The sequence below is a fragment of the Eleutherodactylus coqui genome, chromosome 1 (assembly GCF_035609145.1).
Source record: "Eleutherodactylus coqui strain aEleCoq1 chromosome 1, aEleCoq1.hap1, whole genome shotgun sequence".
NCBI classification, from domain to species: domain Eukaryota; kingdom Metazoa; phylum Chordata; class Amphibia; order Anura; family Eleutherodactylidae; genus Eleutherodactylus; species Eleutherodactylus coqui.
The window spans coordinates 83,611,670-83,628,385 of NC_089837.1; the positions used below are offsets into that span (position 1 = coordinate 83,611,670).

The following is a 16,716-nucleotide window of genomic DNA, read 5'->3' on the forward strand; positions in this document are numbered from 1 at the left end:
GTTGAGAAAGAAATTAGTTCAACGAAGAGTAAAAAAAAACCAACAATCCTATAAAAGCATAGTCTTTCAGTCATTCGGAATCAGAGTTCGACGGGGATATCAGGGTATCAAAGTAGTCACCAATTGGTCCAAGTTCTGGTACAGCAATGGGCTGAAAATGGCTGCTTTAACCATAGGGCAAATGCTGCATTTGCAATGGGCCTCTTGGCAGCGCTAACACTTGGAATTTTATTCACATTCTCAGTTGAAAAGTATTTCAGGACTTCAAAAATAAAAAAAACAACAAATGCTCGTCTCTTGAGTACCTGGCCACTCCAATCCCAGAGTCTCTGCTCGCTTCTAGGTCCAGCAGTCAAGTACCCGTCTAAGGTTGAGTTCACGCTAGTGTTTTTTGGCAGATCCTGTTTTGCAAAAAGCCAAAATGTACAAAACGGAAGTGAAATGGAAATAAACAAAAGACATTCTTTCCATTTTTTGGAAGTATGCTTCTCCTTCATTTCCGTTTCACTTCCATTTTTCAGTATTTTAAACAGATCCATTTTCTTTTTGGACTTCATTGTCTCCGGCACTTTGTGGATGTTCAGAAATAAAAGTGATACAAAAGTGGAAAGGAAAAATGGATGGAAACGGATTTCTTTTCGTTAATTTCTTTCTCTTTTTTTCTTAAAAAAACCCCAAAAAGGATCCATCTTTGTTCAGTTTTTTTTTAAACTGGAAAAAAAGTGCAGTAGTCTTTGATTTTGTTCCAGTGTAAAAAATGTAATGGAGGTGGAAAAAAATTGAGAAAGAGACTGAAACTGAAGGTCTTCTCCCATGACAGAACAGCTGGACAGAATCCTAAAACTCTTGAGTGAAATGGCTCTAAGCACGTGATTGCGGCCAATGTTGGTGTTTGAAACATCAAGACCAGTGATTGATTGCGGCAGTCATGTGTTTGGACGGGTTCCGGAAGTGAGAGGAGACCACAGGGGAGCTGGATGGGGGATTGCAGCTGCAGATTAGGTGAATATCTTTTTAACGTCAAATAGAAGGGAGTACATGTGCATCCCCATTCATCTCTATGCGAATGTGCAAGCAAAGCCTTCTGAAGAAACTCATGGTTCCTACCCATGCTCTGGATTTGCCAGGGAACACCACAGGAATGGGGGAACCAGTGAGTATGAAAAGAGGATCCCCTGCATTACCTAAACTATAAGCACCATAACTTTGTTTTTGGGGATTGTGGTTGATTATAGGTTCCCTTTAATCCCCTTGTACTGTTCTGGCTGCAAATGTCCAGAAAAGGACAACCTCATCTGAACCTGTTTAAAGCAAATCACTTTTGGGTATCTATATATATAAAGACGAAAACTGACTGACTCACTGACTCACTGACTGACTCGGCACTAATTCTCCAACTTTCCGATGTCGTAGAAACCTAAAATTTGGCACAAGCATAGATTATGTCCAAAATAGGAAAAGCTAATGGGTCCCAACTCGATTATTCAATTCTAAGTGCAGAAGAATTAGCGTCCAAATTTTATGTACGTAATCTAATTCTCTCACTTCCCGATGTCATAGAAACTTGAAATTTGGCACCAGCATTGATTATGTCATAAATAGGAAAAGTTAATGGGTCCCAACTCGATTATTCAATTCTAAACGCAAAAGAATTAGTGTCCAAATTTTACGTACAGAATCTAATTCTCTCACTTCCTGATGTCATTTTGTATAAAGGAAATGTTGCATGGTTACCTCCACGTGGTGTTTCCTGGGTAACGCAGAGAACCATGCAAAATGGTGAACATATTTTTTCCTTGGAATCTCTAAAGTAACCACGACTTCATAAGAATTTCCGTGTGAACACCAGATAAAGACTAGTACCAAATTAACTTGGGCGAAGTTAGTTATACATATATTCCAGCAGCACAGAATGAAAGAGTACCTAAAAGAAAAAATGTGTCGAAATGCCAAATTCATACAACTAGAATCTTTATTAAATACCAAATAGATTAAAACTATTTGAAAAATGATAAAGTGGCACAAATAAACTTCAGCCAAACAAGGATCCATATAATATTGTGATAATGTATTACAATATACAATTCATTACTGTATCAAAAAAACACAAGTTAAGTGCATAATAAATATTGGAAAGGAAAATAATACTTAAAGACTCTGTCACCATTTTTTTTGCAGCCCTCACTGATAGCACCACAGCGTAGTGCCTGTCACACTGATTACAACGATATATTTGCTGTTGGTATCTGTGCAGGCGTTTGGGAGAAACTTGCATTTTAACAGTAGCAGCCAGATAGAGAACTAGTCTGCCATCCAGCCAATGATTGACAGCTATTTCTCCATGAGCAGCAGTCAATGGCTGGAAGGTGGGTTGGCCTGTTCTTCTGGCAGCAGTGTTCACATCTTGGGTGCCATGATGCCGGGAGTTCAGGAAGGTGACACTGCAGCCTTTGATTGGGAGGTAGAGGTCACGTGACTTTCTGTCTTCCAAAACATCCACCGGTAGGATGGTGAAGCTACAGTGCTAGGTCACCGCAGCAGAGGAGGAATAAGTACTGCTCTTTTTGTTATTTAACACGATTGATGGTATAGGGGCAATTTTGTCTGGTAACCAGATGGTTCCTTAATTTGTCCATGACATATAACAAGATAAACAATGTCTAAAAAGGAACATAAACTCTTTCAAATACATTTACAAATTTACAATTAGGAATGCAAATGGAAAGACTTATTTGTACAAGGAGAAATGGCTTCGTTGCAGCATAATGGTGAGCAAAAAGTTACAATGCAATAAGTATACTAAGATTTACAATATGTATCCATAGTTGTACATTTTTCTTAGTCTTCTGTTTAGCATTCTCATATGGTTACAATCGATGAATCTGCTTTTCATATGAGGTGAGGAATTCTTGTGCCCATAATAAACCTTGACATAACAACGTAAACTGTGGTGTATCTGTACTTGATTGTGTCATATGTGATAACTTGGCTAGTTGTTACTTCGGTACAGCATATCTTAATATGTTACCTTTTTACCAAAGTCCTTTTCAGCTACTTGGAGAACAAGTAATGAATGAGCAGTTTTGTAGTGCAAAATATAATCAGTCTCTAATAACATAGTTAAATGACTTTCAACATGTAGGCAAAGTATTGAAAAGCTATACAGACCTTAAAAAGGAACACTAAACCTAGAATTCGAGTACACGGAATAAAATTGTGCTTCCACCAGTCTGCAGGTTTTTTCGTATCCTTCTGAAATAGTCTTGAGTAGAGCACAAGTGTTAAAGGGGTTTTCCACATATATACACTTAATAAACTATCCTCAGGATAGTTGATTGGCTGGGCTCCGCCACATGGGACCCCGGACAATTAGCTCATGGAGCACCTATTTGAGCTCTACAATACACAGGGGTCAGAGCAGAAGCAGATGGCTTCGACCATGGCTTTGATTTTAATGATAGCTGCACTTGCAATTAAAAGCGCCAACCACTAAACTGTAGTTGGAGCCATTTGCTTCTGCTCTGACTCCTGTGTATTGTGGATTTGACGGCAGACATCTGATTAGCCACAGTGCCCAGTGGCGGACTCCACTGGATCAACTATTAATAACCTATCCTGAGGATAAAGATGGAGAAGGGGTCTGACTTAGCTATGGAAATAAGCCGAACAAGTAGCCCTCTGCAATTGAGGCTATATGAAATGACCTTGTGTCATAACCCAACCTGAAGTGCCGGTTCCGACATCACTGGACCAGGTATTGCCCCTTCCCGGACAAACCCTTTAATTTACTTCTGATCCCTACTATTTTAGCTGATAGCTGAGGGTGGCAGTTTAATCAGAGGGAGGAGTTTCACATTCTTGATCTCCTATTGCTGACAGATAAGTCTTTTTACAATCAGACAGGGGCATAGCTATAGGGGGTGCAGGGGCAGCAGTCGCTACCAGTCCCTGTAACCCTGGGGGGTCCAAAGGCTCCTCTGTCACATGAGAAAACACCAATTTTATAAATAGCACATGGTAGGTAAGGGGCCCTGTTACAGACTTTGCATTGATGCCCAAGAGCTTCTAGTTATGGCTCTGCAATCAGATCCTAGTCTGATCTAAAGTTTTTGAGAACTAGGGCTAGAGAAGTAGATGAACTTTTGGAAGAAAATTAGGAAGCAGCTTTATATAATTTGCACAGTTTTGATTGCAATTTGATACAGGATACAATCACAGGACGAATATTAAAAGAGGACTTGCTGGGATTTTTTTTCATTTGTTGTGTAATTTCTACATTTAGTGTTTCTTTTCAAGGGAATAAACAACATATTTTATAGAGTAATTGCAGACTAACACAATAACATACATTAAAATGCAGTGAATTTTACAATTTAGTGCCAGAAATTAAGTACGGTATCAAAGAGATTAAGACATTAAAATTTGCAAATCCCTTTTACTCATTGTGATTTCCCCATGTGTTTGGCAATGCTTCAGGATGAATACATTGCAATTATGTTTACAAAACAAAATAACACAAATTAGTGCAAAATACTTACAACTTACCACTTCTTCATGAGTTGCATTTTCAACATTAATGCCATTAACCTGAAAGTAAAAACACTTTTGTATTTAGAGTAATTTTGCATGGTAGTCATCATTATTACAATATAAACTGCATCGACTAAGTATTTAATCGAGCCTGATTACATGCCAAAATATGCATTATGTACAGTACAGATGTAGATGGCACCTGTTCCTTTGGCCAAATTAAAGGAATTTTCCATAGTAATTATTTATTAAGACTCCCTCATGTTTTTTGGCACTGTTTGCTCGAATGCAATCATGTATTTGGGATTTTACTTCATTATGTTTTAAACTATTTTAACTATTAAAGAAAACAGGTAAACATACAATGAAAGCTTTTCTATACTATGTATCAATTCCTTTAAGTTTTTACGACATCTGCTTACTGGTAAAGATTATGTAGGCCTTTGCACATTGTTATTTTTCTTTCAATTAATAGATTTTTGGAAATGAAGAATTTTGTAATTGGTTTTCATTAAACATTTCTGATTGTTTTGTTTTCCAAGGCATTGCAGACTGGAGGGTTGAAATCCAAATATCAGAAGAAATACGGCAGCATTAGAGGTAGAAAGAGCTTTTTTTTAAACCTTTATGCGTTCCATATTAAAACAGGAAGGACCGGCAACGTTTCGACCTGCGTGGTCTTTGTCAAGCCTGACCGTGTGTCATAACCCAACCTGAAGTGCCGGTTCCGACATCACTGGACCAGGTATTGCCCCTTCCCGGACAAACCCTTTAATTTACTTCTGATCCCTACTATTTTAGCTGATAGCTGAGGGTGGCAGTTTAATCAGAGGGAGGAGTTTCACATTTTTGATCTCCTATTGCTGACAGATAAGTCTTTTTACAATCAGACAGGGGCATAGCTATAGGTGGTGCAGGGGTAGCAGTCGCTACTGGGCCCTGTAACTTTAGGGGGCCCAAAGGCTCCTCCGTCACATGAGAAAACACCAATTTTAAAAATAGCACATGGTAGGTAAGGGGCTCTGTTACAGCATTGATGCCCAAGAGCTTCTAGTTACACCTCTGCAATCAGATTCTAGTGTGATCTAAAGTTTTTGAGAACTAGGCAACGTTTCAACCTGCGTGGTCTTTGTCAAGCCTGTCAGGCTTGACAAAGACCACGCAGGTCGAAACGTTGCCGGTCCTTCCTGTTTTAATATGGAACGAATAAAGGTTTGAAAAAAAGCTCTTTCTACCTTTTAATGCTGCCGTATTTCTACTTATATTTGGATTTCTTGGGCCCATATGGCTTTGCATATTTTCTTCCTCCCCATTCCATTTTTGAACTTTACTTGAATGAGTGCTGTTGGATTCTACATCTATATGGAGGACTGAAATTCAGCTTCTCCCCTAACCTGCTCCTCTATTATGAACATGCATTTACGTTATTTCCACCAAGCTATTACAGAGGGCTGTATGACAGTACCGGAGGATGGTGGAGAAGATCAGGAGGAGAGAGAGGAGATAAAACTACTATTACAAAGGGCTATAATTCACTTGGTGAATTTTCTATTCTTATTAACAGTGAGAAGAAACAGCCAGCGTCTACTAAGACTAAGAATGAGATAGACTGGGATATAGCTGTGTAGTATCGAGTGGGCGTGGTTATGCTACACAGCCTCTAAAAAGGAGTGGGGAAGGGGAGCTGAGCTTGTATGCATTCAGGAGAGAGAACAGCCGATCAGTGCTGTCAACTGTGAACACCCCTAGCCAGAAACTTGAATGTAGGAGAAGCTGAATACCAAGTATGAAGCTTTCTAAATACATGAGATTAAAAACTCAATGGAAAAAAGATAAGTGCTTTATGTTTTTTTTACTTAGTAAGGTATGTGTATATTGATTTTTGATGCACAGGGGCTTTCAAAGCTTTTAATGAATGAAACAAGAAGAAAGAATGGAATGGCACATAATAGTAATAGGTATATATCTCAACACAGTTCAATTGCTTTAATGGTACTCACTGGTCTGGTTCACAAATGCCACCCGTCCCAACCAGTGAAATATTTGTGCTTTTATTTTTACAAATAACTACACCTCATATGTTATTTAATTTTTCTTGTTTACACTATTTATCACTATATATCTGTGTCCATATAAAATACATAGAGGTATATGTTTTGTTATATCCCCATCCATTGTACCAAAATTATTTACAATTTATTAAATTGGTTGGCATGGGCGATGGCTGCATTTTGTGAGGTAGAATGCGTACATATTTCTGGTGCATTATGCTGTTGGAGCACACTCAACTTCTGGCCTTGTTAGTTTCCAGTGATAACACTGTCCCCCTCTGAGTGGCTTGGGGAGTTGCACCAGGAACTTGGTAACATTTCAGTAGGTGGTCTGCTATGTTACTGATGTGTTTTGTAATAATCTGTGTGTATATTCCTGAGAAATGGGAATAAACCCCCTCTGAAATGTGTTAAAATGTCCTATAGATGATTTTATCTCAACTTGAACACAGTTTGTGTTATTTATTTGAACACCTATCTTGATCCCTAGGTTGATTCCTAAAACCTTTTTTTTTAGATAAAATTGTAAGCTCCAAAGATAAACATAAAACAGAGTACCTATACAAGTGAATACATTTCATCAAGGCTGGAGGCTCTGCTAGGTCCTCTGTTACTTTTGCTTTACAAAAATCTTTATCTTGGTTCAGGCTAGATATTGGCTGTCTTGGGGTATTAACCACAGATATAGAAACCTAGCCTAAATTATTAAATCAGACTAAGTTAGGATCTAGCCAAGAGAGATTGTTCTCTATGGGGAAGACAATAAAGATATTCTGTAGTACTCCTCAGTACAGTTAGATCTATGTAAGGCTATCCATTTAGACTCGAAACAGATCACTCTGAAACTTCCTTCCTAATTATACAACAAAGTATTTCTGAAGGACTGGGTTTTTACGGGTCCGTTTTTTTCAGATAGTATAGGAGTGTACACCTAGATACTCAGGTGAACTCAGATAAGGTTCAGGTAGATTAAGATTCCTGATGAGACTTCTAAACGACAGGTACGCATTGAAACAAGGATAGAACCAAGCAGTTAAAAGAACTTTAGGAAGAGCTAATTCTATGTTGACTGGGAATTAGAAATAAAAACAACTATCAACTCTCTATAAATTGAAAATACCTCAGTCATGAAATGAAATTTTGGTACTACATGTTAGGGTTAATTTAGAGGAAGTTTGTAAACATTTAATCTGGATCTGGTTAAACCTAAAATCTGTCACCTATATGGTGAAAGATGGTTTCAGTATGGGCATGTACCAGTCCATTAATGATCTGGAACCCCTTTATGAACAGGTCTAGACCTATTGATTTTTATCCTTAAAAAAGGGGGCTTAGAGTTCACTGGAAACAGTGTTAAATACCACCTGCACACTTATTATACCCATCTATACCTATGTATACAAACCACGAGTTTGGAAATTAGATGCGTTGCATGACCATGTGGAACACTCTTTGAGGCATTTCTTAACACCATAGATAAGCCCACCCATGGGTCCATTAAGTACTATGCTTGAAGAGTGCCGTATATAGCTTGAAATCCTAAAATAAATTCCCATCCTACTGAACCATTTTAAGGGTAGGGACCTAAATCTAGTAAGCCGGAACACAATTTTAGGTGTTTCTATCTGGTTCTGGGGTGTATTATCACCTTGGATACCAAGGGACTACCGAATCCAGATAGGGGTGGTGGAGAATTTAATCACTTGTATAGGTACCCTGTTGTATGTTTGTTTGTCTTTGGAGCTTATGATTTTATCTAAAAATAGATAAAAGTTAAGTTTTAGGAATCAGCCCAGTGAAAACTTCAGAAAATATATTTCTGATTCCTCTGCCCCAGTGACGTTCCTATCTTGATCCCCGTGCAGCACACTCCAGTGACACACATCTGGTGGGTCCTCTTTAACTTAACTATTTTAAATTCATTGGCCTTTTTACATGAGTGCCACTGAGTCTCATTTTTTGACTTCTCTAGGTAAAGAATGAAAACTTGTTTATATTTAGAAAGTGAAAACCTGTCCTGAAAATGTTATACACCGTATGTTCTATTTTATAAGCAGCCTACAAATCACTGTTAGGAGCATGGAGCAGGTAGGGACAACATTTTTCTCATAAATACATGATGTTGTACTTCAAATTCCCCAGATCTCAAATCTTACGATGGCTCATTAATATTAGATCATTGTTGGCCCAAGTCTCAACACTCCTGCCAATCAATTCTGCTTATTTGAAGGGACCATGGCACTGCAGCTAGTGTGTATAGCTGTCCTAGGTTCATGCTGTCCATTGTTGGAAAGCAGGAACCCAGTGCCAGGTTTCCTATTAAAGGATCTGTTGCTAATGTATTGGTGCAAGATACCAGAGGACACCTTTGCAGGTTTTGTGAAGTCCATACCTTGTGGGTCTGAGCTCTTTTGGTGCCACAAGAGGAACTTTCATAATATTAGGCAAGTAGTTGCAATGTTATGGCTGTTGTAAATAAGGTACGTAACAATAAGTACTGTACAACATTTCTGCTTTTATCATGGAGCCTCAATGTGTCTGTACTATGTCTTTACTTGTTAATTAATTAGAAGAAAAGGCTGTTTACCTGCATTACTGCATCTCCCGTGAACAACAACCCGCTCTGATCAGCTGAACCATAACAAAAAGTCAGATTTAGTTAGTTGTAAGCAAAAAGTGTGAAAAATAATAACAGCATTATAAACATAACTCTGATTATTATCTATGGATATCATAACAAGTATTAATTAGAGAAACTGAATTGCTGAGCACTGAGCGCTTTCCCACAGCTCCCACTGCGTATGTTCACATAACAAGATACGATCAGACCCGACGTTTCTGTATACATCATCCCTGTTGCTTCCTGGTCTATATCTGAGTGGGTAGTTCCCATCTTTCCCTGGGGACAGAATTAGTCTTTTGACATATTTCTGTTCATTAAACCCCAAGGAAACGGCACTTTCTTTTTTTTTTCTCCTCCCCGCATTAAAAAAAATCTAATTCTTTTATATATCCTTCATCATAGATATCTGAGGGCTCAAGTTGTATTACTGAATTATACTGTTTAATGTACAATATAATCTACTGAGAAACTTTTTAAAATTTCTGTAAAGAAAAAAAAAGTTATTTTGCCCTCTTCGTGGGGGCATTGTTTTTCCGGAGCAAACACTGCATCAAAAACAACATGATAACTTTCTACTGTGAGCCAGTATGATTACAACAATACCAAATGTGTGTGTATATATATATATATATATATATATATATATATATATATATATATATATATATATATAGTCTCAGTTAGAGGTTTTTAACTCTTAGTATCCTTTATTTTTTATAAGAATAAAAAACTTTATTTATAGCATAATTTTACTTTTACTTGAACTGGCATTCACTTCATAGCTTATACCATATACTGCAATACTTCAGTATTGATATATATTGTATTCTTGCCAGCATTCTATTAGGACTGGCCACATGCTTGTTTTAATAGGCAGGAATGCATAGCAGTCCTGGGGGCCTTTAGAAGGCCCTGAACTGCCATGACAACCAAACAGCACCTTGCAATACCATTGCAGTGGGCCATTTGGGACCCCTGGATTCCAATTGAGGCACTTAAAGGATTAGCAGTGTGATCCGAGTGACTGCTCTTCGTGGCTGTTGCTTGCGGGTATCTACTGTCAGAAACAGTAGGTTTCTAGCAGTTTCTGGATAGGTCATCAATAGTTAATCAGCTAGGATCTTGCACCCAGTTGTATGCAGTTGATCTGTTTGCACAGAGCTGCTGTGTGTCAGACACACAATACTGTATACTATGTAGTGGCCCGCAATGGTATTGCTGGCACAGTCTTGGGTACCATACAGCACCTCCGGAAATCAGCTGACTGACGGGTGTCCTGGATGTCAAACCCCCGCCAATCAGCTATTGATGATCTATCTCAAGGATAGATCATTAATAGCTCAGTTCTAGAAAATCTTTAGATATAATTTATTACCTAGTTCCCTACTTGCCTATAATACCTGCTGCCTTTATTCCCATACAGTTTCTGTGGCTCTGACCTAGTGATCCAAGATGGCCATACTATTCTTAGACTGTCTAATACATACTGCACATCAGTAGTCTAAGACATTATATATAAACTGCTCTGATTAGCCAGCAGTGCGAACATGAACAGTTCTGGCCAATCAGAAAGTGAACATGCAATGGCCAATTACCAATGCACAGTGTACATTGTAACAGAATCACCATTGACACTTTGGATCACAAGAGTGCCCGGCAATCGATGGATCGGGAGCTGTACAGGAATGAAGGAGGGCTGTTTAAATAAACAATTCTACAAATGACAAGCTATAATATAAAGAAATAAAAAAATATAATGAAAATGATAGCCTTTATCTCTTATGTTACAATTTAAAGGGTTATTCCCATCATGACAAGTTGTTCCCTATCTACGGAATCGAGTATAACTTACCGATCCATGGGAGTCTAACCACTAGGACCCTCACTGATCCAGTGGATTCCAAAATTTTGACAGTTATGGTCACACATGAGTACCACTGACCATTCACTTTAATGGGATTGCCAGAGATTGTCGAGCGCTTGAACTCTGCTATCTCCACAGTTCCCATGGAAGTGAATGGTGTAACGGTGTGCATACGCTGCCAACACTGTCAATATTCAGCAATGCTCCGGAGGTGATATCTCTCGATCATTGTAGTTCCCAGTGGTTGGATCCCCAGTGATCGGCAAGTTGTCCCCTATCCACAGGATGATAATACCCTTTCATTTAATCATAATATTATATATAAAACACATAAAACTTTACCTGGTTGATCTTTAAAAATTTTAGATATAACAACAGGCACTTTATGCTGCGCTCCACCCTGAAAACAAAGGATATTTGTCAGTGAGAGTAATCTTAGTTGCTCCAAAAAGGTAAAATTGTACGTCGCATTAAAGAACAACAATTTAATTTCTATTTGCCCAAATTATACTGTTTTCATATCAGGATTAAAGCTGTACAGAAGTTCTATAGTATTTCAAGGATTGTGTAAAGGAAAGAAATGATGTGTCATGCCTACCTTAATGCTGAGACCCAATCCACCCACAGGGTCTCTGTGAAGTGTAACAGTTCTGCGCTTTAAAAAATTGGAAAAAAAAAATACAATTTAGGTAAATATTTATATACAATAATTTTACTTTCATCCTTTAAAAAAGTATTAACAAGCTATTTCAAAGGGCATAACATTACTTTGATACGGCAATCTTTTATTACTCTTATAGACAAAAAGGAAAGGCAAGTAAATTATTTATAAAGTTACAATTTATTATTCATACAATAACATTAATAACTAAGCATTTTTGTGCACGCACCAGTATGATAAAACTGATTTACGTGACACTTCTAGTGCCTTAAGTCTAGCTGGGTATAGTTAAAAACAGTCCCCAAGATATACTGTCTGTGTATACATTATATATTTAGAACATTTAATCTTTTTTATATAATTAGGGAGAATGAGAAGAGGAAAAAAAATAAATGACTTTAGCTGGTTGGATTGGTATATGGATTTGCTGATGAATAGAGATGAGCGAGCACGCTCGTTTAAGGCTGATGCTCGATCAAGCACCGGTTTTGTCGAATATTTGATTACTCGTCCGAGCGGGGGGCGGGGGCAGCGGGGGGTAGCGAGAGAAAGAGATGGTGCTCGGTCGAGTAATCAGTTACTCTACAAGACCGATACTCGAACGAGTATCAGCCTTAAACGAGCGTGCTCACTCATCTCTACTAATGAATATCTAGGTGGTGGTCCACTTAAGAGAACTGTTAAATGTCATATATTACCCACAATTGTCTCAATAACTTGTAAAGTCAGCTCAACCAAACCTTTTAGCATTGTCCAGAATCAGATTTAGGGTACAGGAGGCAGAGATTGCCTGGAACCTCAGACTGCACCCATCATGATGGCAAAATCTTCAGTCATATATGGGTTTAAAATGTATATCTGCCCTTATAATTTAAAACATAATATTGCATTGCACTTCCCACAACATCTAGCTCCCTTTGCAGTCTTTCACTTGACCTTGCACAGGTCTTCTGTTCCCTTAAGTAAAATCTAGGCCCTGATATTTCTATGGAGGGAGATGAGGTCATGACTGCTGCTCATGCCCTACCTCCTGTCTCCAAACACAACGCCTTTAAACTGTATACACTTTTGGGAAGAGGTATCTCATGTTAAAGGGGTTGTCCAGGGTTAGAAAAACATGATTTGATTCTTCCAACCACACCACCACCCTTGTTCTTTGGGTTGTGCCAGTATTGCAACTCAGCTCCAATGAAGTGATTGGAAGATGAGTTGCAATACTAGACACAACTCTATGGACAAGGGTGGTGGTGTGTTTGGAAGAAAGCAGCCATGTTTTTCTAACCCTGGACAAACCCTTTAAAGGTGGGTTTGCACTAGATAACTGTTGTTCAAATAGTCCCTGGAAGTAGCCACTACAGCGAACTGTTAGTCTACAAATGGTTGTGCCTTTTTACAGAGCGATTGTTCACATTCACAGTCACTGAAGCACAGACCTCCCTGCAGAGTTGATTGGCTAGTCATCGAAAGACAGATGATTACCTGTTCATACCAGATGATAATGAATCAACAAGGGAATACTTTTAGGGGAGCTGAAACAAAATGAAACTAGTGAACAAATTATTGCTTGTTCACTCAATTGAATGATTAGTCAGATGATAGTCGTCCCAGCGATCATTGCTCCAGCGCTTTTACACTGAATGGAGGCGGAACGTGTCGGAGATCTCTTCTGGCTGCTTGCCTCCACTCACAGTAAAAAGATGAGCAACTGACTGTTTACAAGGGCCGACAGTATCTTGGTTGTTAGGTGAGCTGAAAACTAAGCAACTTTTACAAGTGAGTGATTCTCGCTCGCTTGCCCTATGGGGCCATGTTTGCAATCACCCGTAATTGCTCTTTTGAGTGATTACTCAGGGGACTGAAGGCCCATGTAAAAGTACCCTATGTTCAGTGTAAAGATGGGGGTGCAGAAGTTACAACCATTCTGGTTCCTTAAGAGTTTCAGGTCTTCCTCTGCCACATCAGTACTTTAAATGTCAGATAAAAATTGCACCTCTGCTCTTAGTCTTTCATTGCATTAGTTACCCGTTTCTTTTAGAATTAGGTTCAAAGCTCTTCTACTTATTTCTATAGCTTTCCAGTATGCTGCAAGCTACATTTTTTCTGTCATCTCCACCTACTAAAATATTTGTGCTTTTCATTCGGCCATTGATTAATGGTTATCATCCTCCCTCATCACAACCTCTTATTAGTGTCTACAGGATTTTTCTTGCGCTGAACCCAAAATCTAAACTCTAGAGTGCTTTCAGACTATTTGCAGACTAATTCCTAGCATCCTCAGTTTTTATCATTCCACTAAAACTATTATATTGTATCTTATATCAAACAACATAGGGACGTATTTGATGGAACACATACCAGCTGAATTATTTACCTATATCTCTTCACTCAACTCTGCTGTCTTTTTTTGCAGTCGGCTCTGTCCACTTGCATGCTATGCCCACTCTGCTCAAACATTGCCTTGTTATGCAACTCAACTTATGGCTCTACCGTTCTTTCATTGCTCTTATTGTATGTGTACTCATTTTTCACTATTGCATTTATTTGAATTTTGTTCCGCCACGGAATACAGGGCTGTCCACAATCTTTCCCCTCAATACATCTCTGACCTAATCTTCCAATACCTTCCAACACATAATCTCCAATCCTCACAAAACCTTCCCTGCTCTCCTCTTCTCTGCCCATCACACAACCCTGTCCAAGAGTTCTTCCATTTATCCTTCATATTTTGGAGTTCACTATCATAAGTAATGTATTTGAACACTTTTCAAATTTCTAAATGAGGCAAAATGCAAAAAGAGGCAATTGCTCTATTTTTGGGAAGTTGGTTTTACGGCATTCAAGATACAGTAAAAATGATATCTTATTTTTATTCATTGGGTCAATACAATCAGTCAATAAAAAAAAAAATATGTATAATTTTTGTATTAAGTACTACTACTCCTCATGCCAATTTACAGTGAAACCAGGTCCTTGGGATATAAGGAAGGATACTGACCACTGCGAGGGGTCTGCCCTGATCCAGATGCCTTCTGGTAGGGTAGAAAAGATACTTCTGCAACCGGCTTCTCAACTCACTTCCCCCAGGCATGGCTTGATATGATCCAGCCTTGAAGAAGCTAGGTCTGACATGAGCTCAGACTTGCCATGATTTCAAGCTTAACTTGATTCCTCCGGGGTTTGACTCTCGCTTCTCCTCCTCTTCAGCCCCTTTCTCTCTTTCTTTTCTTCTTCTTTTCTCTTTTTCTCTTCTCCCCTTCAACACTCAAGTTCTGACGTTTTATATCAATACCCTTAACCAATCCTGAGCTAGATGAAGTTCCCAGTACCCAACACATCAGACTGTCCCCTTGCAAAAAGAATCTGAAATCCCATCACTTTAGAAAAGCCTACAACGTAAAATAATCCCTACTGCCAATATGTTACCATATGAGCAGTTTTTACTCTCAACTATTGTCTCCTTCCTTGCGCATCGAAAGTTCTTGCGGGCAGAGCCTTTTCTCCCTCTGTACTAGTATATCATTCATTTAATCATATTTATTGTTCTTGTTTTATATAATGTTATGTAATGAAACCCTCTTCCTATTTACAGCACCCTGCAAGTAATGGCAGTTTTAAAGTAAATATTAATAAATAATAGCTCTGCGCATGTGTCTGTCATTAGCATGCGCATGCGCAATGGAATATTCTTCTCATAAGGATAACCAATACGTGATCTCACTAGGTATATTTATTCTAGCTGAGTGATTACTTTTTTATTTTCTGACCCATTCCTCTTTGTATCTTATTGCTGATTATACCTGATGACATGGCTTTGAATGAGCTTATGTGCCATTTTTTGTATTTTATAAACAACCTGTCAACCTGTTTTGGGGCTATAAAATCACCCAAAGCAGTAAAATAACAAGTACTTCCCCTTTTCAAAGTTACTTTGTTACTAGGGATGAGCGAGTATACTCGCTAAGGCACTACTCGCTCGAGTAATGTGCCTTAGTCGAGTATCTCCCCGCTCGTCCCGAAAGATTGCCGCCGCGGGGCGGGGAGCTGCGGGGGAGAGCCGGGAGGAACGGAGGGGAGATCTCTCTCTCCCTCTCTCCCGCCCGCTCTCCCCCGCTCTCCGCCGCAACTCACCTGTCAGCTGCGGCGGCCCCCAAATCTTTCGGGATGAGCAGGGAGATACTCGGCTAAGGCACATTACTCGAGCGAGTAGTGCCTTAGCGAGTATACTCGCTCATCCCTATTTGTTACACATTCTGGGGAAAACATAACTTTCAGGACGCCTTCACATGGGCGATTTTTTCTTGATGCAACAGTATTACAAATCTCATGTATGTGAAGCCCATGCTTTCTAATGGGTTCCTTTTAGCGATGTTTTGTAGGTTGATTATGATGCTTTGTAGGTTGCTACATTGCGAGAAAAAAATTGCAGCATGCTGAAAATTGCCACGATTTGCAATGTTTTGCAGCCCATGTTTTCCTATGGAGCCTTCCTTTGTGTTGCAATGCATTTTCATACAGTGCAATGCAACTTTTACAGTAGGTAATCCTATTGTTTCCCCTAAAATAAGCCCTAGCTGCATTAAAAAAAAACAGAAAAACAATACATCACCTAATAGGTGCTGTCTGCTCCGTCACACTTCTCCTCCATAGCTCCGACATACTTGTCTGCAATCTTCAGGCAGTGCTTCCTGGTCAGGAGGTTCAGCACCTCCAGGAAGCACTAGTACTGATTGGATAAGCCACAGTGTTCGAGAACCAATCACTGCAGTGCTCAGTGAACCAATCACAGTCATTGCACTGTAGTAATTGGCTGAGCAGCAGCAATTCGAGAACCAATCAGAGCCAGCGCTTCCTGGAGGCAAGATTTTTGAACCCCCTGACCACTGGCTGAGAAATGCAGACAACTGCGCTGGAGGAGAAGTGCAGCGTATTGGACAGCGCCTGTTAGGTGATGTATAGTTTTTTCTGTTTGTTTTTAATGCAGCTGGGG

The 16,716-nt window shown here is 39.1% G+C and overlaps 1 protein-coding gene across 1 annotated transcript in view; it reads right to left on the reverse strand.

Moving 5' to 3' along the window:
• The window catches only part of SNTG2 (syntrophin gamma 2), a 202,949-nt gene that overhangs the window by 168,544 nt on the left and 17,689 nt on the right, over positions 1–16,716 (reverse strand). The window contains exons 3-6 of the mRNA XM_066596680.1: positions 11,667–11,723; positions 11,411–11,468; positions 9,169–9,212; positions 4,546–4,587 (exon numbers count right to left, since the gene is read on the reverse strand). Of these exons, the coding sequence (XP_066452777.1) occupies positions 4,546–4,587; positions 9,169–9,212; positions 11,411–11,468; positions 11,667–11,723 (201 nt within the window). The remainder of the gene's footprint in view (positions 1–4,545; positions 4,588–9,168; positions 9,213–11,410; positions 11,469–11,666; positions 11,724–16,716) is intronic.